Source organism: Lissotriton helveticus, chromosome 3_1, assembly GCF_964261635.1.
Source record: "Lissotriton helveticus chromosome 3_1, aLisHel1.1, whole genome shotgun sequence".
Classification (NCBI taxonomy): domain Eukaryota; kingdom Metazoa; phylum Chordata; class Amphibia; order Caudata; family Salamandridae; genus Lissotriton; species Lissotriton helveticus.
The window spans coordinates 436327054-436351041 of record NC_136061.1 but is presented as its reverse complement, the minus strand read 5'-3'; the positions used below and the strand labels follow the sequence as shown (position 1 = coordinate 436351041).

The window sequence follows — 23988 nt, the reverse complement described above, 5'->3', positions numbered from 1 at the left end:
CTCAATTCTTTCAGGCCTCAAACTGCCCCTCACCTCTGGATGTAACGTCACAAGATCCCGCGACCGATGCCATACCGGGGATCCCAAAGATCCACCTGGCCCCTGGGGACTCTTACTCCTGCGAGTCTGCTAACTTCGAGTCACCTGGGAGCCTTGAAGCTCGTTTTCCGTCTGAGGCCAGGACAAAGAGCCCGATTAGGGTCACTGCCGACATTCACGATAGGCCAACGCTGGGGGCGAACGTGGATATAGATACTGGGAGGACAAGCGAGGTTGTCACATCCTCCTCCCCAAAGAGCACAGGGACAGGCAAGGGCCCGAATGCAATTGTGACACCTAGGGAAATTCAGAGGCCAATCCCCCAGGGTACGGAGGTTCCAACAACTTCGTTCTTACTAAAACTGGAACAGACTATTGAACGAACACTTGAAACTACCCCCATTAATTTAGGAAGAGCTAAGGCCCCGAAAACTGTACAAACGGAGGGATGGAGTCCGCTGAGCTTAACTCATCACCAAGACTTAACCGACCCAATCGTTGAACCCACTTTTAAAGACCTTAACTTGTCAGCCATAAGAGAAGTCCAGGACATAATGGCTAGGGCACTGTTATGGCAGTCCGCAAAGATGGAACTCCAAATCGATCTTTTGCAGTCGATAGCCCAACATTTGGTGTGCCAAGATGATAAGCTGGCAAAGCTGGAAGTCCAACTTAACGTCCAACAAGCTTATGCCGCCAGCACCAATTCCTGTGACGTCTTAATTGATAAATGGGCAAGTCTACCCGAAGTCTTAAAAGAGATGCTTGCATTAGCAAGGGGTCAGGGCGAGATAACCACGCAAGAACAAGCCGCACAAAAGCTACCACCACAGACGACAGAGCATGCCGAAACAGCAACCCTTAGCACAACGGGCAATAGCGCCACAAAGGCTCCCCTAGTAGGGCCCCGCATTAACTTTATTTCGGCTAATAAAGGGAATGGTGACCCCGAGGCCTCGGATCTCGAGACCGTTAGTGATGACCTGTCTGTTACTACCTCTGAAGTGGAGAGGGTCGAAGGAGCATTAGCAAGTGCCAAAGCTCCGTTATCAAGGAGAGCCAAAAAAAGACTTAAAAAACAACTTAAGAAGTCCAAAGTTAGAAGCAGAAACACAACCTCGGTGGTATCAACCCGGGGCGACACTGAAACTAAACGTATCCCCAAACCATTCTTCCCCATTTTCATACCCAAGCAGGTGTCTAAAATGGGCAAGCCATGTGACGCACCTCTTGTTCGCGGTGAGGCCCAAAGTCAACAAATCCCTCTCATGGAGGGTCAAACTAATGAGGCTCTCCAACAAAGGCCTTCACAGGTGGCCGTCGCCACACCATTAAGTGCCCCCAGCCCTTCCGGTTGGGTTCTGAAACATGAGTTCGTAACAAATCCCAAACTACAACAGCGCGCACAGCTAGTACAGTCTAGAGTGGTAGGTCTACCAACTGAGGGGCAAGGGAATCAGCAACCAGGAGCCGCACTCAAAAATTACCTAAATTTAACATCAGACCAGGGGGAGTGGCAAGGATGTCAGAGTGTGGTAGGTCAATCAAGCACGGGGCCCAATGGGCAGCATCCAGATTCCACTCACATAAACCCTTTAAATTTCAATAACCAGAGGCTTAAGCTCCAGGGAGAAGGGGTGAGTTTGTGCTACATCACACAAAAAAACAAACAATCCACCTATGAGCTGCAGTTAACCCCAAGGTACACAGCAAAAGGCCCATTTGACATCTTGAACAGGTCCAACATTGTCCGCCTCTTTGGCCATATTGCCTCGCTGGCCCAAATCACCTCAGAAAATATTGACTGGGTGATATTCAAGAGATTGGAGATAGACACTCATGACGATTCCACCTTAATTGGACTTGCGAGTCAGCAAGTCCAACAGGTTGTCCTCAAGGAAGCAACACTGTTTGCTGAATGGGGCATTGACGTCGCTGCTCCAAGAACACTGAAATATCCACACGCACACGAACCGTCATCTATTCTTAAAGGCATAAGGCACACCCGCCCAGAAATAGGGGCGAAATCAGGGCGGGCAAAAACCCCGCTAAAAATTAAAATCCAGCAAAACGACGGACAACGGAGCGTGCAGCGGCATTTCCAGAAATCGGATCATCTGGAGGCCACATGGAGACAGTGTCCCTAACCTAATAAACAGCCATGTAAAAAACGCCTGCTCAAATCCACTCAGGGGGCCTAGTCCGCGAGTTATCCATTATTTCATGGAATATTGCGGGGGTGAGTAACATCTTTAGGGACATAACTACACCTGAATACCTCGCACAAGGGGACATACTGTGTATTCAGGAAACCTGGGCAAGGGCAACGACCGCCATTGGTGGCTTTTACGAACATTTTAAACCAGCGACCAAAAGGACAATCTTTGGACGCCCGTCAGGGGGTCTCTCTATCTACGTAAGTCGTGCGTGCAAAATTAACACAACTGAATTAAAGTTGGAGTCTCCTGATCTTCAAGCCATCCTAATCAGTGGGTTGTCATCGGGTCAAAAATGTCGCCCCCTCCTATTAATTAATTGTTATTTCAACCCAATTAAGTATCAATCCTCCCAGGCCATGGAATCACTTATTTCAATTTTGGAAGATCTTTTAATAAATTGGAAGGACCAAGATGTAATAATCGCGGGCGACTTCAATCACAGAGGCCTGGGTTTAATTCCGGAGGCTCCATCAAGCAAGAAGTCAGTCTTACTGACTGAATTTCTCGCAAACTTTAAGCTGCAATCCATCCATGGAATACAAAAAAAGACCCAACCTGAATGGACCACCATCCCGACTTTTAGAAATGTCTCTACTATAGACTACATCTTTATCAACGAAGGGCTTGCCCACAATCTTTGCAACTTCACAGTGGACGACAGAGAGGAAAGCGACCATAGGCCCCTCCGCGCCACATTCAATCTGGCGCGGGTACAAGCAGAATTACAAGTAGTTATTGGAACTACCACGGGGGAGGAACATCACAAAGTGCTTAAAAGAATAAAATGGTCAACCAATCTCTGTCATAGCCTGCTTGACTATGTAGCTAGAAGGGAGGAAGAACCTAACCCAGTTCAAACTAAGAACATCATTCACCTCTGGGGAAACTCTGACCTCCGACTTATTGGAACGCCTGGGCAATAATCATCACTCAAGAAGTCGCCAATTCCACTCTGATCCTTGCCGTGCAACATCGTGGTGCCTGTCACAGTGTAAGCGTGCTCTAAATAAGGCAATCAGGGCACAAAAGAAAGGCACTCATTTGTCAGGGAGATACTCCATTGCTGCTCTGCGAACAGACTATAAAAAGAAAGTCTGGGCCCACAAAAAACGGCAGACTGAACAGAATTGGTTGACTGTGTTCTCATTAATTAAAGGAAATGACAATAGCAAGCTTTGGCGTTTCATTAACAGTCTGACCCCCAGAGGAGAGCAAAAGGAAAACAGTGTTGCAGGGAAAGCGTGGGAACAGTATGCCAAAGGGTTGTATACCTGCGAGTCAAATCAGGCCACTGCAGGAAGCCGTGCATGGTCCAAGGTGGGGGCGGAAATTATCGAACCCGAAAGAGCTACGTCAGAAGGCGTAAATTCGACCTGCACCAGATTGTTCACAGAAATGGAGGTACTAAAGTGCATCAAGGCCATTAGAACTGATGGCGCTCCAGGCCCAAATGGGATTCCGGCCCAGGTTCTGAAAACTGCCTCAGCCTTTTTTGCATCCAGACTCACCCCTTTATTTAACCATTCTTTTGCCACGGCAATGTTGCCATCCTCTTGGAAAGGTTCTATTCTGTTCCCCATCCATAAAAAGGGGGACCACACGAACCCGGCCAATTATAGGCTTATAGCTCTCCTCGACGTAGAAGCAAAGATATATGCCCGCCTTCTTCTCAGGGATCTGGAGGACTGGGTGGACAAGAATGGCATTCTTCCGCCCACACAGACTGGCTTTAGGGCTCATAGTTCCACTCTTGACAACATCTTAGCCCTTTCCTACCTCGCGAAGAAGGCCAATACGAGGAACAAACCGCCCCTGTTCTGCTGTTTCATAGACTACTCCACAGCCTTTGACAGAGTGAACAGGGGTCGGCTCTGGGCAAAACTTGACTCGTGGGGGCTACCAGAGGCTCTGCTAAAAGCTATAAAAGCGCTCTATGAGGGCACCTGGGTTAAGGTGAAGCTAAACCCCACAATAACAACTGCAAGAATTGAAACCAACTCGGGCCTCAAGCAGGGGTGCGTCTTGGCCCCCATGCTTTTCAACTTGTATACTGCGGACATGGGGACAGCTCTGAAAGATGCCAACTTAGCACCTCCAAAACTGGGGGGGCTCGTCTTGGGAACACTCCAGTATGCAGACGACACGGTGATCATGGACCACACTAGGGTGGGGCTCCAAAGAGCCTTAAGCAGTTTGGCATTATACAATAAGTCAAATGACTTAAGGATCAACGTGGGCAAGACCAAAATCGTCACTTTTGGCAAATACCCCCACAAAAAAGAAGCTTCATGGTCTCTGGGAGAGCACCGTATCGTCACTGCCCCATCCTACAACTATTTGGGCACCTGGGTATCTGAGAGTGCCTCTGCAGCCAAACATCTGAAGGAGCTGAAACCTAAAATTGACAAAACCATTCTGTCGCTAAGACGCTTATGCCACCGCTTGGACAGTCCCTCAGCAGAACCAATGTTGACAGTGCCTAGGGCAAAACTGATCCCTGCCATTGCATATGGGCACATAGCCTACCCTGGTGCATTTGACAAAATGGTCAACGCGGCCCAGGCGAAAGCCTATAAGATGGTGCTACAGGCCCCTAGATACGCAAGGAACACTAGATTAAGGCTAGAAATAGGCCTTAAGCGCCCTGAGCTGGTATTACTGGGGGACCTTTTAAAACTCTACATTAGAGTATTGAAAGCACCAGAACATTCGCTAAAGTACTCCCTAAAATCAATCTTTGATGAGGTGGGCTCCCCCTGGTACTCAAAGGTAGGACAAGCTATTGCAGCATTGAAAATCGAAAGAAGGAGTTTGCACCTGCACGAAATTCCTTTCTCAGCTTGGGCCCAAGCAGTCAAGCGACAAGTCCGGATCATCTCCTTTGGTCTTGACCTAGCATCTCTTCGGCAAAATCCACTAACTCAGGCCCTGGACAAATCATATATTCCAGGTAAACCCCAACCTTACCTGCAAGATCCAGTATCCACCTACGCGAGAAAGAAAATTTTGTACTTTCGACTTTTGGCCCTCAGGATCATGGACTTCAACCCCAAATGGGCCCGTACGGATGGCACCTTGGCCTGTCGTCTATGCAATTACCATAGAGAATCCTGGCTACACTTGCTGTGCTGCTGCACAAAGCTGGCCAATGACCGCCATCGCTTGCTGCTCCCGATTTTACGGAACAAGGATTATAGAACTTGCAGAGAGGCTTCGGACTGGTGCCGCTCAGTCTCCACGACCTGTTTGATAGCCAGAGTTGGGAAATTTATATACCAGGTAAAAATGGCACTCGACTCCCACTTAACGGCATTGTCGGCAAAGTAACCGGAAGCCTTCCGCCCCAGTTATCCAACCTGGGCTGGTTTAAAGATCTACGAAGAATCCATCTTTCGTTAACAGCCCCTGGTACATGAATTGACTCTACCGAACTTTCATGTGCCTCCCCTTATCAGCTGGGAAACACTTGTACAACCTATACATTACTCCTTTTAAAAAGAACTTTGTTTTGGACAGCTTATCAGGATTAATATGTTAGTTTTTTAACTTAGTGATTTTCATTTTTATGTTTGGATGGAACTTGGGTGAGGGGTGAGTTGGGACGTTCATAAAGCTTTGTATTTTTTATACTGTAAGGATTTTAAGTAATCATGCAGTTTATTAATAAATAAATAAATAAATAAATAAATAAAGTATACTTGTCAGGAATGTGGATTTTCTATAGCCCGACCCCAGGATATATTGTTTCGGGTTACGGTCAACAAGTTTTCATGTGTAGTTTTTCCTTGGGACAAGTAGGCCCAACCCCCTACAGCACATACCCTTTGGCTGCCAGTTTGCAGTACCACATTATGGATCAGGAAAGGGCACTGTCTGCAGTTTATGTAATATTTTTGTCCATATGTTAATGCTGTTCAAACTTGTATTTATGGTTCATTAATTGAAAGCCTTTATTATTAGGGTGAGAGCTCTAAGTAAACGTTGTAAGCTCTGACTGCACTACTGACAGTGGTTTCAGTATAATAATGTGTACACACATTTTCAAAGTTTAGCAATATGAGGCTATGTATAATGATCTCTAATTTGATGCAAATATTTGCAGAAGCTTGCAAGCAAGATTGATGATTCTGTGCTTTCAAAATAATATGTTCATAAAAAAATGAAAGCAGGAAAGAATACACTTAGCTAAACTTCTGTAAAATTTCAGGTACCATTTCTTTGCAGCCTCATTTAGTAACATGGGTTGATGCATGCTAGTATTTCCCAAAAATATTCATAAAATAAAATCAGTGTATCCAGTTTCAATAAGATTATGGTAAACAAAACTAAACAAGCATTGGCAAAGCCAGTAGGTCTAAAATTGGTGGTCAGCTTTTTAGTTTTGTCAATGTGTGACTTGTTTTGGCATGGTTTTTGTAAAACCTTATTGGTCTGGGAGCTGCCATTATAACAAACATTGGCAAAAGCAAAAATAGTTTTTGATCTCAAAAAGCACACTGCCACAGTGGTTACCGGCACTGAACAAAACTACTTTGTGTGCCGATATGCTCCTTGTGAAAGAGCAAGATGCTGTTACTCAAAGAGAAGCCAGCCGATACAGAGAAAGAGACAGAATTTTGATAAACACAAACGGTCATGGTCAACGCCAGCCCAAATTAGGGGCCGAATTATTGAAGAAAGTCTCAAAAGTGCACCAATGGTGAATGTCCTTGCATTTGGTGCAGCTATACAGGTTTCATGAATTCCCAAGAATTTACAGAAGTAGGACAAGAAATAGTACTCCTAGAAAATATTTACGAACTGCATTTTAGCATGAGCAAATAGGCATTGATAGATTTGCTAATGCGAAAATCTGAGTGTTTGCAATTTCACTTTCCCTCCAACCACTTTTTCCCCAACTCTGGAAGAAGGTTTACATCTGTCTTTGTCAAGAGTACATTTCCAACATTTCTCAGTATGGGAAAACATTAGAGAGGAGTTGTTGAAAGCCCCTAAAACATGCAAGTTGGTAGGTTTGCACAGACTCAAAAGGGCATTGTAACTCTGGAACCATTATTTATCACTGCCTTCACCCCAGTATGTAGATCTGCGGATAAGTGGCAACATAAGGGGATTGCAAGTACTCAAACACTACTATGGTATGAGCCGTGGCATAATCAGATAGGCTATATCAGAGCTCTTAAATAATGTGATTGCTGCTATAATTTGTCGCCGCAGTACTTGGCACCAAAGGGACAAGTGGATTTTGTTACAGGACAAGTAGATTTATGAAGCAACCTGCCCCATGGACAAGTAGATATTTTATTAATTTCCCCACCCCTGAGACTTGTGTAATGAATGTCTGTTCACCCGTTCGCCTCGAAGCATGGGAAAAATGGGTGGAACTGACGTCAGCATGCCGACAAGGTTTTCTTAAGGCTCGATGACATCACGTGGAGTCACATGCGGAACCTTTCCACTGTGATGTCCTTGTTGACATGGGACAGCTGAGGAGATAAGTTTCCGTGGAATGCTGCACATTGGGATAGTTCAAAAGGAGAGGAATCTACAGGCAGATACTGTATCCACCAGAAAAAGCATTTCCGAAGGTAATTTGTTCTTAGTGACCTTAGAGAACAAAGCATGTCACTGCTGTTCACTTGTTTGCAGGATGTTCAATTCAATTGTGATGTGTATATTGGTTGAACTTTTATTCTGTTTGGAATTTCAGGATAGTTTTCTGCAAGATGTTGATTGTATTTGTATCCATTACTTCTCAGGTCACCATGGTGACGTAGGAGCACCAATAGCTGATGTTATACTTCCTGGGGCTGCCTATACAGAGAAGTCTGCCACCTATGTCAACACAGAGGGTAGAGCACAGAGGACTATGCTAGCAGTGACACCCCCTGGCATGGCTAGAGAGGACTGGAGGATCATCCGTGCCATCTCAGAGGTACGTAGGAAGTAACTGCAAATGCAGTTTACTGAGAACCAGGCTTCCAAGATATTGCTTTGGAAAGTTAAATGCTGGATCTGTGATGCATTTGGGAAGTAAATGTAGAGCTTAAAGACTAGGGTGCTACTGATGATCTGAAACTCTAGGATATAAAGATCCCATTTATGCGGCCTGGATCATATAGCAGAAGCCTGAGTTTTCAGCTGATTATCTTAGATTCTAAAAAGCATTTGACCATTCTCCTAAGTGTATAAACCAGCTAGAAATTGATTCCTTTGTAGTGTTTTATAGTTGAGAACCTGTGGGTAATTGTGAGATGTACAAGTATTGTTGTTGAGTTTTAAATCATGTTATAACTGAGCATAGGGAAGGTGACTTCTACTGAATTCACAGAAGGTGAAAATATCACCTGAAGCAGGTCATCCCTGATTAGATACTAGATCATAAAGTAGACCTGACAAAGCTACAAATATGTTGATGAATGTGTGCATATAATATTGGAAACAAGTTGGGTTTAAGCCTTCTAGCCTTTTCCTAAAAATATTTAGTGACAATAATGATTATTCTAACGTATGCCTCTTCCCGAAAATCCGTCACATCTAGTCTTCCTAGACTTCAGACTGAATTTGGAAAACGTTCAATATTTTAGCACCAACTGCAGATTTGTCAGCGTGTTACAAACATGTATCTGTGCCAGATACACCACTGACATTTTGTTTTTTCCACATGGAATGTATTCAAACAAATGTAGTTATACTGCTTCTGTTCAAAGAGTCTTGCCCATTATGATTGTATGATGTACACGTTGATGAATTGAACATATCTATGATATATACATAAAAAAAAAGAAGTTTGTTTAAACAAAATATGGTTGAATTTGTTTCGTACTCATAATTTTGAATGGCTCAAGAGAGTTTTGGGTTTCAGAACCTAGTGAACGATGCACAGCACCAGCAAGTTCACCAACTTGTAACAGTTTTTCATTCATTCACACTTTGGTCGACAGCAAGTGTAGTGCTGTAGCACCATTTTGTTTTCCGTACAAAATCTAGGAATAAGTGGAGTGCTCCTCCAACCCTTTTTATTATTCTTCAAAAATAATCCTGAAGACATAATTACCAGGTTGAGGACTGATAGTCCTCATTAAATGGATATAGCTCTGATATGTGGTAGCATCAATAGAAAATATAGAGCAGGTCACGTCGATCCGTGTACCTGCAATAAATGGAGGATAATAAACCAATAATTCTTATACCACAGACCATGGTATACATAGTATTCATGCAGTGCAGCGTTCAAGTATGGGCACATGTGGAACATAAAAACATTGACAATTAACGGGGTTCTTGTCTATTTTCTATTTTAACATTCTCACCATTCAGCAAGACTCTAATCAACTATACAGATGGTAACACCTGAATCAGCATTGATGTATGTTTTAGATCTCTCTTGGATCCTTCAAGCAAGATACATTTGGGTTGAAAACTACAGACCACAGATTCAAGGCCCTCCAGGCACCATACTGAGTCTATTAGAACTCTGTGGGTCACATACAATGACAATTTTTGTGAGTGCTCTGTTAAATCAACTTTTGGGCCAATCAATGCCTCTGTAAATCACGTTTTATTCACTTGTATATTATTTTATTTTTAGTCTCCACCATAGACAATTTTATGCACAACTGGGGTATTATGGGAGAATCCTCGGACCAGGGGAATCCACTGTTGGAACTACAGCTGTTTCAGAAGAACTAGAATACTACGACCATTGTGCTTTGGCTCTCTTTCTCTACAGGTCGGACTAGGAACAACATGGTACACACACAGTAGGTAGCACGAACTGGCACCGCTCAGTGAAATCCACTATATATTTGTATGTTTTTTGTCCTGATGAAGCGCCCCAGTACCTTATGACCAATAAGGGCACAAAACAAGTTCACAACAATACTTTTCTTTGAGGGGTGACCACTACTAGGACCCACTCTGTAGACAGGAAGTGTAGTTCTCTTACCTGTCTTTACACTTGATGGACTGCCTGGTTTCCTTTGAAACCCAGAGGTAGCCCCAACCTTTAATAGGCTTTTTATCCCTGGAAGGTTATTCCGCTCAATAAAGTGTTGTTAGGTAATCCCCTTACCAGTCTTAACTTTCCAAACATCACCCCATGTTAGAAAAAAGACCCCTCACTTGCACTCATCTATAAGGCAACCTCGGAAAAGATCTCCGGTAAAACGACCCTTTGGGCAACCTGTTGGGCATTGCTGCCGGCCCAAGGAGAAGCAATGCCCAATGATGAAGCATGACATCCACTAGGGGATGTGTGAGGGCAACATAAACAGTCTTGTTGACTGTCCCCTCCCATTACCCCAGCAGAGGCACACACTACATTTGTGGGAATCTGTACCTCACTTACTCTGGAATTTCACCAAGGAACACAAGCCCTTTGATTATCTTTAGTATTTATTACTAGGAGCATGGGCTTCCGGACCTCTTGAACCAGCTCCCTGCCCCCCTCACCCACTTCCTGAATCCCTTTATTCTCTGAAAGGGGTTCTCATTTGAAACTGAAGAAGTATTTCACCTACCCTGACTATAGTCTAGTCAACAACTAGTAGGCTTCTGGCAGAACTTATGCTTCCTTTTAAACTGCTTCCTTGCAGCATGCAAGAAGACCAATATGCAGCCTATAGTACATATATAGTTACTAAGAAGCACAGACCAGCTGTCTGATTTTAAATTCCTGTCAGTACAAGCAACAACAGAAGGCTGGATTTACAATTATCCTTAACCCCTTCCAGGCTGATGACGAGCTGAGCTCGTCATGAGCGTAACCTGCCGTGCGCTCATGACGAGCTGAGCTCGTCATGTAACGCGGTAATTTTAAAATTGCCGCGCACAGCAGGAAAAGCCGCCGCAATGATGCGGTAAATACCCTGACACCAAGCATAATTTCCTTAGATCTGCAGAATAGAGTCAAAATGTACCATTGTGAATGTCAAAAGTAATGTTTAGCTTGGAAGTACATCCTTCAGAAGAGTGAATGGCTCCAGTCAAGATTGTAAACGCTTTATGGAAGATGGTCGGTCTAGGGCCTAGAACCCTGGCTAAACATATACAAGGCCTATTTATGCAGTTAGTAGATTCACTACTCAAATCTGTGAGCCAAGAAATGGTCGTAAGACATCATGCTCAGAAGACATCCAGGCTAATGTAAAGGACATGGTCATTGATTGTGAGTGCCTTTTAGTAAGACAAAAATATCCCCTTGTTGGCACTTTACTCATTACTGTCTCTAGTTTTTTATTTTGTTCTCATATATTTATGAAGTCCTAAATAGTCACATCCAACAAACACATTTTTTAATTAAACATAGGTTATCAACCTGAATAAATCTCAAAACAAAAAACAAGATGGGTGTATACTTTTTAATAAAAATATAAATGTATATAGAAAAATTCATTGAGGCTACATAAAATGTAAATCACAAGTATACAAAAGTGAAATAAGTTACATTTTCTTTCTCATTGACACTTTTGTCAAAACCTATTCCAAATCTTAAACAGCATGGACAACGTTGTTCGAAATACCAAGAGTGTTGTTTTTTTTTAAACTCTTTTTATTAACACGTGAAATATCTGTACATACAAAGAGCATTTATATTGCATCATCAATCCCATTTAAAGTTTGAAGCATCTACATCCTCTAACAAATTATAATCATGATTAATAGTGAACAGGTTGGTACATTTTATCCCGTCTATAGTCCTCGATATATCTGCCATGCCCTCCAGATTTTCTCCCCTTTCTTGGGGCACCTTCTACTTTTATAAATCATTCGTTCTGCTTGCCAACACCAGTCCAGGTCACTTTCCCATTCCTCCAATGTCGGGTGGTAGTCGCCCCCATTTCTTAGCCACATTCCGCTTAGCAACCACTGCGGCCAGTACTAGCCATTGTTTTACATGCCGTGGCCAGTCATCATTTGCCTCCGTAATCAGGAGGAATCATTTGGGCAATAATGGGACTTCTGTGCCCACTTCTTCCGACATTATCTTGGCTATCTTTATCCAGTATTCCTGAAGAATCCCGCATTCCCAAAGCAAATGATAGAAGGACCCCTCAGACCTACAGCCCCTATGACATCTGTATTTTCACTCCTCCCCATTCTGCATAACACTGACCTAGGGTAGTACACTCTGTGTAATACTTTCAGCTGTGTAAGGTAAAACCTAGCCCGAATTGCCACCTCTCTTGGGCCCTGTAGCACTTCTACCCATTGCTCATCGTCCAAGGTACCAACATCTTGTTCCCATGCTGCGGCAAGCTTATGGGGTCCGGGGCGTTATTGACTATCTTTTTATAGCATAGGGATATAGTCTTTTCACGTTTCTGCTCTGTCAGTATCCTATCTTCTAGTGGTGAGGCCGCTTTTAGTGTTTCTCCTTCAATAATGTGTTTCCATAGTGCCTGTCCTAATTGAATGTATTTAAGCCATTCCTCTTTTCCCTTCTCATAATCTCTTTGCAGCTCCAAAAATGTGATGTATGCTCCTCCTCTCCAGATATGCCCTAATGTTTCAAGTCCTAGCTACTCCCATTTGGCAAAGCCGTCAAATCTACATACCTCCTTCAGAAGGTCACCCGCCCAGAGTGGCGTCATCCCTGTGAGTTTCTTCTACAACGCCAGGTACTTCGGGCAGCCTTCCACACCCTTACTGCTTTTTTAGTATGTGCCAGGAGGTGTTTATCTATTTGCTTCCTGTGGAGTAATTCCTGCGGGCCTTGTGTTCCCATAGTCAGTCTATCTACCCTGTATGCTGGTTCTGCACTGTCTTCAAACATCCAGCCATACACTATCACCAGCTGTGAGGCACAGTAGTAAGTAGGAATGTAGGGCGCTGTCAGGCCACCCTCGAAGACCCCTCTTTGAAGCTTGCTTAGTGCTATACATGAGGCTGTCCTGCTCCACAATAACGCCAGAAGTTCGGAGTCCACCCTTCGGAAGAAGGAGGGGGGCACCTTGTATGGCGAGTTTTGTAGCATATAGAGTAGCCGTGGGAGAACCATCATTTTAAACCGTGCTGCTCGACCCATCAACGTCAGTGGGAGCGTGCGCCAATGTTTCGCATCGACAATGAGCCTATCAAGCTGTCACCCTAAGTTCTGATTTTGAAACTTGTCAGGATCCCGTGTGATGTAGATCCCTAAATATTTAAAACCTCTATCCTGCATGGGCACTGTACATCTGGTTGTTAGAATGGGGTGTCCTCCCGCTAGTGGGAACAACAATGATTTGTCCCAATTGATCTGGTACCCTGATTATTCACCAAATAGATCTGTAAGATGTGGTTGACTGATTGCTGCTTTTTCCTTACGTATAACAAGATATCTGCATAGAGTGATATTCGATCTTCACACTCTTCTCCTACAGGAATCCTCCATATGTTCGGGACACCGTTGCGTTGACCCTCACTCTGGCCAGAGTTTGGTTATATAGGAGCTTCACCCAGCCAATAAATTTGGGGCTGAGGCCACAGTCTTCCAAGACAGCATACAGAGGATTCCATTCTACGCTATCAAAAGCTATGCTAGCATCTAAAGACAGGAAGGCCGCCTGTTCCCCGGGGTGTGTCCGGGTTATGTGCAATATCCCGAAGAGCCGGTGCAGGTTAAACCTTGTGCTCCTGTGTGGCATGAATCTCAATTAGTCCGGATGGAAGAAGGTCTCGATCACTCTGGCCAGTCTCATGGCCAGGAGCTTGGCGAACACTTTTACTTCAAAATTTAGAAGTGAGATGGGCCTGTATGATCTGCAGCTAGTGGGTTGTTTGCCTGGTTTTTGTATTACTGTTATCACGGTCGTTCGTGGTCCGGCAGAAGCATACCTTCTTTCAATGCTTTTAAACATATTTAGCATGTGTTTCGCCGGTACATCCAACATAGCCTCATATAACTCTACTGGCAGGACGTTGGGGCTGCCACTTTCCCCGATTGTAGGGCTTGTGATGCTTCACTAATTTCATCTACCATTAGGTCTTCGTCTAAGCGTTCCCCTGTCCTCCTCCCTGAGGTGTTGCATGGAGACATCCCGCAGTCCTCTGCTGTGTGTCCGGTGTGAGATGTGTAGATCCTTTCATAGTATTTTGCAAATTCCTCTTCTTTTTCTGACCCCGTTTCATATTTATTCCCTTTCTCATCTTCTAACCCGGGAACCTAGTTGCCCTTCATCTGTCTCTTATCTAACCACGCTAAAAGTTTATTGACCTTATTCCCTACTACATAAAGTCTATATTGTGTTGCTCTTGCTAGTGCCCTGGCGGAATCTTCTGCTAGGTCTCAAAGTTCTTTTTGTCGAACTCGGAGCTGGTGTCTCTCTATATCTGCCTGGGGATCAGTTTCCGCTGCCTGAGCCTCAAGACAAATTATTTTGTTTTTTGAGAGTGACTCATTTGATGTGTTTTTCTTTCTTAATGGCTCCTATTCTGGCCTGCGCTCGACCTCTAATAACCGTTTTAAAGGCCTCCAATAGGGTCACTGCTGAATCCACTGTTCCCAAATTCTCATTAAAATACTGCTCCGCCCTAACACGCATTTCTTCACTAAATCTTCATCCCAGAAGTACCGAGTTGCGATTCTTGGCGGTAGTGTGAAGTCCTTTGCCGGGCCTACTAGCTTCACTTCTACGGGGGAGTGGTGAGATATGCCCCTTGCTACATGTGCCGCCTTTCTAAATTCTCCTAGCCCCAAGACTTTGAGAGGCTAACTGTTGCCGCCGTAAGGTATGTGTATTGCTTTGTGCCAGGGTACTGATGTCTCCCAATATCCCCTAAGCCCAGTGCCTCAAAGAACCCTTTTAACAGGCCGCCCTGTCGTGCGATACCTGTGCCGGTTTGACCTCTACTCAACACATCTAGTTCTGCCAAAACAATATCATTCATGTCTCCCCCAGGGCCAGTCTACCCTGGCAATTGTAGTAGTATGGAACCCAGTGTGTCTGGAGTAGTCGACTGTAACTCTGGTGGTGAGTAAACCGAACAGACATTGATTCTTTCCCCCTCCCACGTACCACTGATTGCTATGTTTCTCCCAGGTTCGTCCGTCCAAAAGTTGTGTTCAACTAACGGACATGAGCGTTTTAATCCGAATCCCACCCCACCCCCCTCTCCCCGACCGGAACCAGAGGTGTATGCTGCGTGTGCCTTGAGAATGTAACAGTAACTTTCTAAAGCCTTACACTGATTACTCTTGAGGTGTGCCTCCTGTAGGGGAATTACATCTGGAGCATGGCGTTTTATAAATTGCGGTACTGTTGATCTTTTCACCTCCCCATTTAGGCTGTTAACATCCCAGGACCATATCTTAATGGAGGACTGGGATTGTCTACGCATCCCCATCTAAATACATGTTCACTGTGAGAAACTCCCTCTCCAAATGGGTTTTTTCTTACGGCTACGCTCCTATTCTCACTTTTTTGGTACAGTTCTAACTTAACATAACTAACTACATATTCCCTTCCCTTCTCCCCTGCTTTTAAGGTTAAGCAAGACCCATCTCTCCAACCCGCTCAGCGCCTGTCACCCCTGAACATACATAACAATTCTATCTAATAGATTGAGGGGGTGGTCGATCCAGCAGGACAAACAAACAGTTGAATTATAGTCCGACCCTCCCTGTCCAAGCCCTACTTCAATTGGTAGTTCTTGTGCATCTTGATTAAGAGTCTCTGCCAAATTGTTCTTTCACGTACCGCCCCATAGTCTTGATAATTCCAAGCGCCATTTCGGGGCTTTCCAAGTCTCTGCCCAGTGTGTACCAATCTTACCTCTGCTCTGAGCCCCCTCTTCACTCATCCGGCACGGCTCCCTACTGCTGGGCCGATTAAACTTGATGATGATGCACTCTGACCTTGCTCGACCGCTGGCTCCCCTCTTATATTGGTTAATCACGTTCTTCAACTGGCGTCTCTATCCTGTTTCTTTCTGATTGTGTGCCATCCCTTTAACCACTCCCATGTCTCTTCCAGAGTTGCGAAGTGCCAGGACTAACCTTCTGCTATTACCCTCAATCTGGTTGGGAAGAGCATCATGTATTTCAGTTCTCTGGACCGTAGTTCCTTTTTTTACTGGGTCGAAACTCTTTGTCTCTGCACTTGAAGCGTAAAGTCAGGGAAGAACCTAAGCACTGAGTTTTGATATGGAAGGTCACCTTTCACTCTGGCGGTATGGAGTATCACGTCTGTGTTGCGGTCATTGAATATTCTGACGATTATCGTCTGCGACGGCGTTCCTTGTCTGGGAAGAGATGTTGGCACTCTATGAGCCCTTTCTATAGAGAAAAACTTTGATAGGCGTGGGGGCTGCAGCTTGTTAACAATAAGGTCTTCCAGGAACAGGTCCACGCTCCACCCCTCTGCTCCTTCGGGTATCCCCACTACTCGTATATTGTTTCTTCTTTCTCTCCTCTCCTTGTCTTACAGCCATGCTGCCATATGCGTTGCTTTTTGCCTTCCGGAGAAAATCTGTTCTAATACTCGTTTTGTTTTAGTTAGAAGTTAATTGATATTAGTTTCTGCAGTGGCTACTTTTTCATTTAGTTTGGAAAGATCTGTTTAACTAGGGTGACCTCCACTGAAACAGTTAATTTTAGGTTCTAGGGAACCTTTGACGTCCCTTGTTGCTGCCATGGCCAAATCAAGTTAACAAAACATAACTTTGTTTCCCTTTTAATCTCAACAGTTCTCAGAATCGTGGAAACAATAATTAAGTTTCACTCAGTTAATCGTGCATGCTTAGTTTTTTCAGTGTTACACAGAAATAGACTGGCGTTTCAATAAAAGGATTTATTGAACAGTCCTATTTCTCGTGCAAGAGATATGAGCTGTTACAATCGCAAGACAGTATGCAAAATATAATACGTACAGCGTGAGCAGTAAGAAGAAATAATACTGCAATAGCATGGTCTTTTAGCTATGAGATGTATTCATATAAACATACATAAATAACACAGGCTAAAATGTGAATATTCATCTGGTGCTTCTAAATAGTTCTACCCCAGTGTACCTAACCTAAGTGTAGTACGAGGTAAGAAGTAGGTGCTGTTTTTCTATAGTACAGTTAGCTGTAGTTAGATTTGCCAAAAGTCCCTCTAGGTTCTAGTCTGCTCCATACCTTAGAATGAGAGAGGTGAGAATCTCTTTCTGGATCTCAATCCCTAACAGTCAGGACACTGGAAGCTGGATTCTCTGCAAGCAGGATGACAGCGTCTGGTCAGTGGGTCAATGCGTCAGCGGGAACTCAAATTCCTTCCAAACTTGCTGTGGCGAGCCGTATCGAGCTGTGTAGCCGAGCATGGTTTACCATGGTGAGTGAAGGTATATTTATACCTGGAAGGTGCCTAGGAATGCTAGCATTGACGTAAGGTCGGGAAGAGGAAGACGTCATGAATGAATCCCCAAGGAATAGTTGTTCATGCATAATAAATGAGTTCTTGGAGAAATCAATAATTCAAGCAGAGAATGTCCCATGGCTTAAGGGTCTGGTTTCTAAGAACTCGTTGTGACGTGGGATTGTTGGATGTAGGTGACCATGCCTGTATTTGGATAGCATGGCTGATGCCTAAATAAGGACTGGGATTCTATGCCTAAATAAGGGCAATGTGAGTTGTGCCTATAAAAGGGCATGATTCGGGAAACCTATATTCGGGTATCTAAATCGAAACACAACACCCACTCCAGTTTTGAATGATCGACATTACTAAATGCTAAACATACTAAAATAGAGTTACACATGAGTTGCTAAAAACATGTCTAAAACATATTTTAAAATGCATTAAAAACTGTTGCCATATTAAAGGAATGTTTCATTCTAAGCATATATTTACAGTGAATGCTAAATGAATGAACATAAATATATATAGATGAGGAAATGTTTCGTAATTACAGAAGAAAAAGGTTGAAACCATTTCATGTCAGGTTACATAAATGAAATTATTTGACAATGGTGACAAATTGTCTCTGGAAGTGTTCAAAGAATTCTGTTCTCTAGGAATAGTTCTACTGTAAACAGATTACTGTGCCAAAAAAGAAAGAAAAATTTGGAGAATTTTTTTTTTATTCCAAGTTTAGTCTTTGTTTTGAAAAATGAAGGCCAAATTCAGAGTCTTCCCGGTACACTGTGTGCTTAATCAAAGCCCGAGTATGGGGATGGAGAAAACATGAAATACTCTATTCCTGTAGACAAAAAAATCATCTACCGTTGTAGGTGATAGTTGGAATACCTCGTTTAGAAGATTAACCGCACATAGATGCAGAGCATCGCCTTCAGCATTGGAAGCATCAGCAATGTCCGTTTCCGATGTTGCCTGCGTGCCCGTTGTTTCCTCTCGTGCCTCAGCAGTAGCAATTTGCATCTGTGAGATCTCAATGAATGCTGTCATCAGGATTGGTAGCCTCAGGGTCCAGCACAGTATCGTTATCCGTTGGCATGACTGATGGGACAGATGTCTAGCACACATTCTTCACCGCAAAGCAGGCAGCGTAGAACAGGTAAGATGCAATCTTGCCAAATTGGTCTGAATGACAGAAACCATGTGGTATTTCATTCTCGTAGACAAGGTAAACCCAAAATCTGTACTATGCGCTCACAACACTTTCTTTCCAGGAGAGCATTCTCCAAGATTCCTGAGTGACGCCGGTGGATTGGCTTGCCATAGCGTAGCAGTAGGAATAAAAACAGGATTCCTGCAACGAGTGCTACAATTAGCGGTAGACCACCGAATGCACGAAGTTTTTGAATGATTCCGAGGTCTGTTTGAAAAGGTGTTAACAGTCCTGAACATACGTTCTTAAATACATGCACAATACTGCTCATATCAGACATGTTTAAGATACGTCCCAACATTTCTGTGAAATGTGTAGGGCAGTTTGTACTTAACAGAGCCTGTATCTCAGCCAAAGTCCTTGCAATTTGTAGAACATAGGTTTCTTGTTGCAAAAGAATGGATTTCATCCTGCGTAAAGTATCAATTCTTATAGGAGAGATGTTCAGTGAAGGCCTTAAAGGCGACTCCCTGACTGTGTCTATTTTGGGGAACAAGACTTGCATACAGCAAGTGACCCTGGAAGTATCTGTTACTAGATATTGGATTCCTGGCAACATGCCAAAGCAGCTGTGATCATTCAACATAATGTAACTCCCATTTGAAAGTTGTCCAAAAATTTGATTAATCACAGCGGCTGGTGAACCCTGCAGGTGACACTATAAATTTGCAGTGGAACTGTTACAAGCCCTGTGTAAATTAATACCCTGACATAGGAGAGAACCGCTTAGTGCATTTTCACTGTGTGTACCGCTAAGAAACATTTCACCCACCCCCACTCCAACACCCCTGTGTGTGTAAGGTAAATCTCAGGATTTCTTGATGTATTCTTTACCCAACCTTTCATATTTGCCTGCTGGTATATTTTTGAGGCAATACTGAAAATGGAAAGTTGTAACAGGCAGAGTTATTTTGCCATGTATGATCCACTCAGTAGCTGGTTTTTCTGCTACTGTAAATGGCAATTTTTCCAGTTTTTCAATGCTCAGCACTGTATACTTTGCTCCCCTTTGTGCCAGTTCGATCTCTTTATCAGTGATATTAAATTCTGAAAACAGAGACATGTTGATGAAACGCCAAGGCGCAAAGCCTGCACGCAAGTTTTGTAGTGTCCAGCCTAATAGCAAATTAGAATGTAATTGGGACTGGCTTTGTTGCAGCATGACCAAATCTTGTTACATAATGACTATGGCAGGGGATACAATGTTGCCCAATGAATATATCCTGGATGACAAAGTCGTTATCCCATTGTCGACTACAGTGAGAGATTACTCTAAATTAATACGATCAATTTCTCGTATTCTTTCTGCAGCATCTTCTTGGGTAACCATCCATATTTCATTATAAGCCGCATAGATACCGGCATATATGAAACTTTTTTGACACGGTTTTCTTGGACCTAGCAAGAAATCCCTAAGATCTGCGCCTTCTTTAAGTAGAGATAAGTGTTTCATCCTCTACCGTAAATTTCTGGAGCCAATCAAGGCACAACTTTCCTACACTCTGTTGTTACTACCCCTGGATGCTGTATTTGAACATAGCGTGGGTCTGGCCTATTGAAAGTAAACCCCTGTTTTTTGTTCAAGAATCGTTCTTGACAGATGTTTGTGTCTGTGGACCAGAGGAACCATTTTTCTCATTCAGGATCTGATCTGTTGTGATGCAAAATAGTATGTACGTCGACCTCCCCTTGTGTAGTGCTATTACTTGCAGGTGCAGGTATGGACGGAGTGTTCATGTCTTTGATCTTGGCTAACCCAAGGTAAGGCGATTATAGGACAGTGTCATTCAAAAACATTATTTGCTGTGGGATGAAATAGGCTCTAAACAAAGCTTCTAGACCCTGCTCTTGCCAATCTTTTGTACCCCAGACAGATTTTTTCTCAATTGTCTTTCCAAAAGTCGAAACGCTGTCTAGACAGTTGGGCAATAAAAGCTGCAGATTAAATCTGTTTTGTATTGGTTAACATACTTTTCATTCCTGTTTTGTTCACATTTTTAAAGTAAAACGTTTCTGGATTGGACATGTTAAACTGTGAAAAATATGGAAACTTCATTGCAAACATTTTTGAGCTACCCTTTGGTGGTGTAGGACAATGTTCCCATTGGTTATACATAAATACATTTCTGGGTGATGCAGATTTATGCAAGAAATGATGACCATAGTGGTTGTAACAATAAAGCTGTTCGTAGTCTGATGAACCCTCTAAATAATCATGATTAGAGAATGAAGCTGATTTTTCTAAATCAGACATCATGTTATTAACAGTCTTGAAGGTCCAATCATCAGAAAAGGTACTAGAGGTAACAAAGTCACTTAATGAAATTTTAAATAAGTGTGGAATCTTCAAATGTTCAGACGGGCTGAATACGTCATATTCAGTTTTGTCCTAAACTATACCATATTGTATAGGAACCGCTGTGATGTCCACTGCTTTACAAGTCCCTTGCCTCACGATGGGATGATTTGTGTGGTTTCAGAAGTAAGTTCACTCTTTTACTTGCTGTGTCCATTTGAATATATCTTCCATTTATCTGCATACTCATAGTCATTACTAAAGATAGCCAAAGCAGAAAGAAAAATATTCCAGAAAGAATCCATAGGTGAAACCAGATACGTCTTCTTCAGGGGATGAAAAAAGTCTGTTGCTTGTTCTTTGAAAGTTATTTGTGCTGGTGTCGTTTCAGGTACGCTGGGATCCTCAGAAAACATATCAAAGTTAATGAAATTTGCATCAGGATTCGTTGAAATTGCTGGAACCAGTTGATCACGTGTTACGTTGGTGTAGACAGGTGTATCAGGACGCACTGGTATTTGGGTTTCAAGAGGAATAAGTTCCATAGCATTGTTGCTTAGTCCTTCATTTCTCACTTCTGACTCCTCAAATGTGATGAGTCTTTCAGTTTGAACCTCTTGGATAGTAGCTAGAGGAGTGCTTCTGCTACTTGGTCGGAGTCCACATGGTCTACTGCTTAGTATCGGCCACATTGTGTGGTTTGATGGGGTCAATGGACTCAAATCTTTTCTCCTTTTTACCAGCAAGGGGCGGCAGTAGTACTGTTCTTGATCCGTGGATTGCTAGGACAGGCACTGGTTGTCTGTAAGAAGGCCCAAATTCCTTCTTTTCCGCGATCTTCTCTCTGACTAGATCTCCAAGCTTTGGGATCCAGACAGGCCTTGCTTGGACGGCTGGATTTTCCCCAATGGTGGTTGGCTTCAGGAACACGTTGCTTTGTTTTGATCTTAGTTCATTGAAGTCCTGTAAAACAGCCAAACGATCCGTTATTAATTACAGGACATACGGCGCGCTGTGTTCCATCAGGGAGTGGGGTTCTCTATCTGGACCTCAACCCTTGTTCTTATCTTTGTGTGGTCGATGTCGCTTATTTTTCTCCTTGTCCCACTTTCTTTAGAAGTCGGTACGCTATTACAAATGACCTCCTGTTACCAGCGACACCAGCGTCCTCCTTCGTGTGGCCTCCGGAGTGCCCAAGGAGCACGCTGGCTCACCTTTGTTGTAAGCCGCTGCCTCCGCCCGGGTTGTGACGCAGGTAGAATTGCCCCCGATAGTTGCAACGGTTAGTCCTGAGCAGTGTACCCGCATTCCTTTACAGGCCTTATGCCTGGCTTGTCCCCGTACGCCTGTCTCGCAATGGCCTGTTTTAAACTACTTTCCTTCGGGCCGATTCTTTTCCCATTCACTTTGCGCTCAAGGTCTCCACTCACAGCTCTATCATCAAGCCCCTCCGGCACCATCTCTGCTATGCGCCACGTGGCCTCTCGCACCAGGCCCGGAGCTTCACTCACTACTGCGTCGATCGGGTTGGGGCCGCCTCCACCCCTCGTTCACCTCTGCTCCATCGCTGCCTCTTTACTCTGTTTACTCGCCCAACAGGCGCCATGGTCCCAGTGCGTTCAGCGATGCTGGTACTTGCCTGGCTGCATATCCCGTGGGCTGCTGCCTCTATTGAGGTGGCCGCCCATTTCGAGTACGGGGCTCCGGGGGCAGTCGGATCAACATCTGGGGGCCGAGGAGGCTCCTCTTCCCTCGTTGCTGCTTTCCTGGAGAGTTAATGCCTGTATGGAACAGGATAATGTCGGACCTTTACGGGCCCTGGAGGAGCACACCGCTACACTGCGGCCATCTTGGTCCACGACCAAGCCACGCCCCCACCATGAGTATAGTTACGGAATGTATTTGTATATTGAGTTAGGTGCGCTTGTCGACATTTTGGTCTATTTGTTCTCATCTTTTAGACCATCTTCAGCAGGAGATTTCTATGTTGTGAACCGAAGACCCTATGGTATTTCCACAAATCTAATCTGTTGATTTGTAGGCAGCAGGCTGAATGTTTATAATTCCCCCCACTGTGTTTTTTTTGGGGGGGGGTTGTTTCTCTATTGCGGGAAGCGGGTGGGTGGGTGGGAGAGGAAGTGGGTTCATTCTTATGGTTTCTTCTTGTATAGAAATCCTGCCTGGTACCACTTGGACTCCTGAAGGCACTGGTCGTTTGGACTCTCTAGCCTGGGCTCTAATGGTTTCCGGTATTTGGATGCGGTCCTAGTATATCTCTGACAGACTTGTTGGTAGCCGCCGGCCCCTCTGGTTGTAGGCAGAAGGCTGTGTTTGACGAAGAGTTGCATTTCATTGTCTAATAAAAACGATTGGTTCTATAAAATCAATTCCTGGGATGTTTGAATCATACCAATTTCCCTTTGTATTGCAAGTCCCTAGGTGACCGCATTGAAGATTTCACACACTAGGTAGTAGGGCCGATTAATGCACCCTTTGCTCGTTTCTTTGACAACTACCGAAGGAGAAAGCCGTCACTGATCGGGTCTCACTTTAGTAAGACAGCAGACTTGCACTTGGAAAGATTCAGACAAATCAAGACCACTCTTGTTCACTAGATCTGTTATTGCTAATAAAACATTCACCAGCAAAGCAGGATATTTGAGGAGATCAACAGCAATAATAATCAAGGCCCTACCCAACCGCAGCTGGTCTCATCAACAACAATGTTTTCTTCAGTAAATGTAGCAGATAAGAAGCCACCCTCTTCACCTAAGGCTCTAAAACTACTTCTAAAAATATATATGTACAATGAACTTGTGTGGGCAAAGGTGGCAAAACTAAAGGCAAGATAGAGGGAAGTTTCTTTGAATCAATAGGTCCTACAAATCATTCAAAAGGGGTA

The 23988-nt window shown here is 43.9% G+C and overlaps 1 protein-coding gene across 1 annotated transcript in view; it reads left to right on the top strand.

The window, feature by feature from the left end:
* Positions 1-23988, top strand: part of NDUFS1 (NADH:ubiquinone oxidoreductase core subunit S1) — a 779390-nt gene that overhangs the window by 635956 nt on the left and 119446 nt on the right. Inside the window, exon 16 of the mRNA XM_078680296.1 lies at positions 8018-8193. Within this exon, the coding sequence (XP_078536422.1) occupies positions 8018-8193 (176 nt within the window). The remainder of the gene's footprint in view (positions 1-8017; positions 8194-23988) is intronic.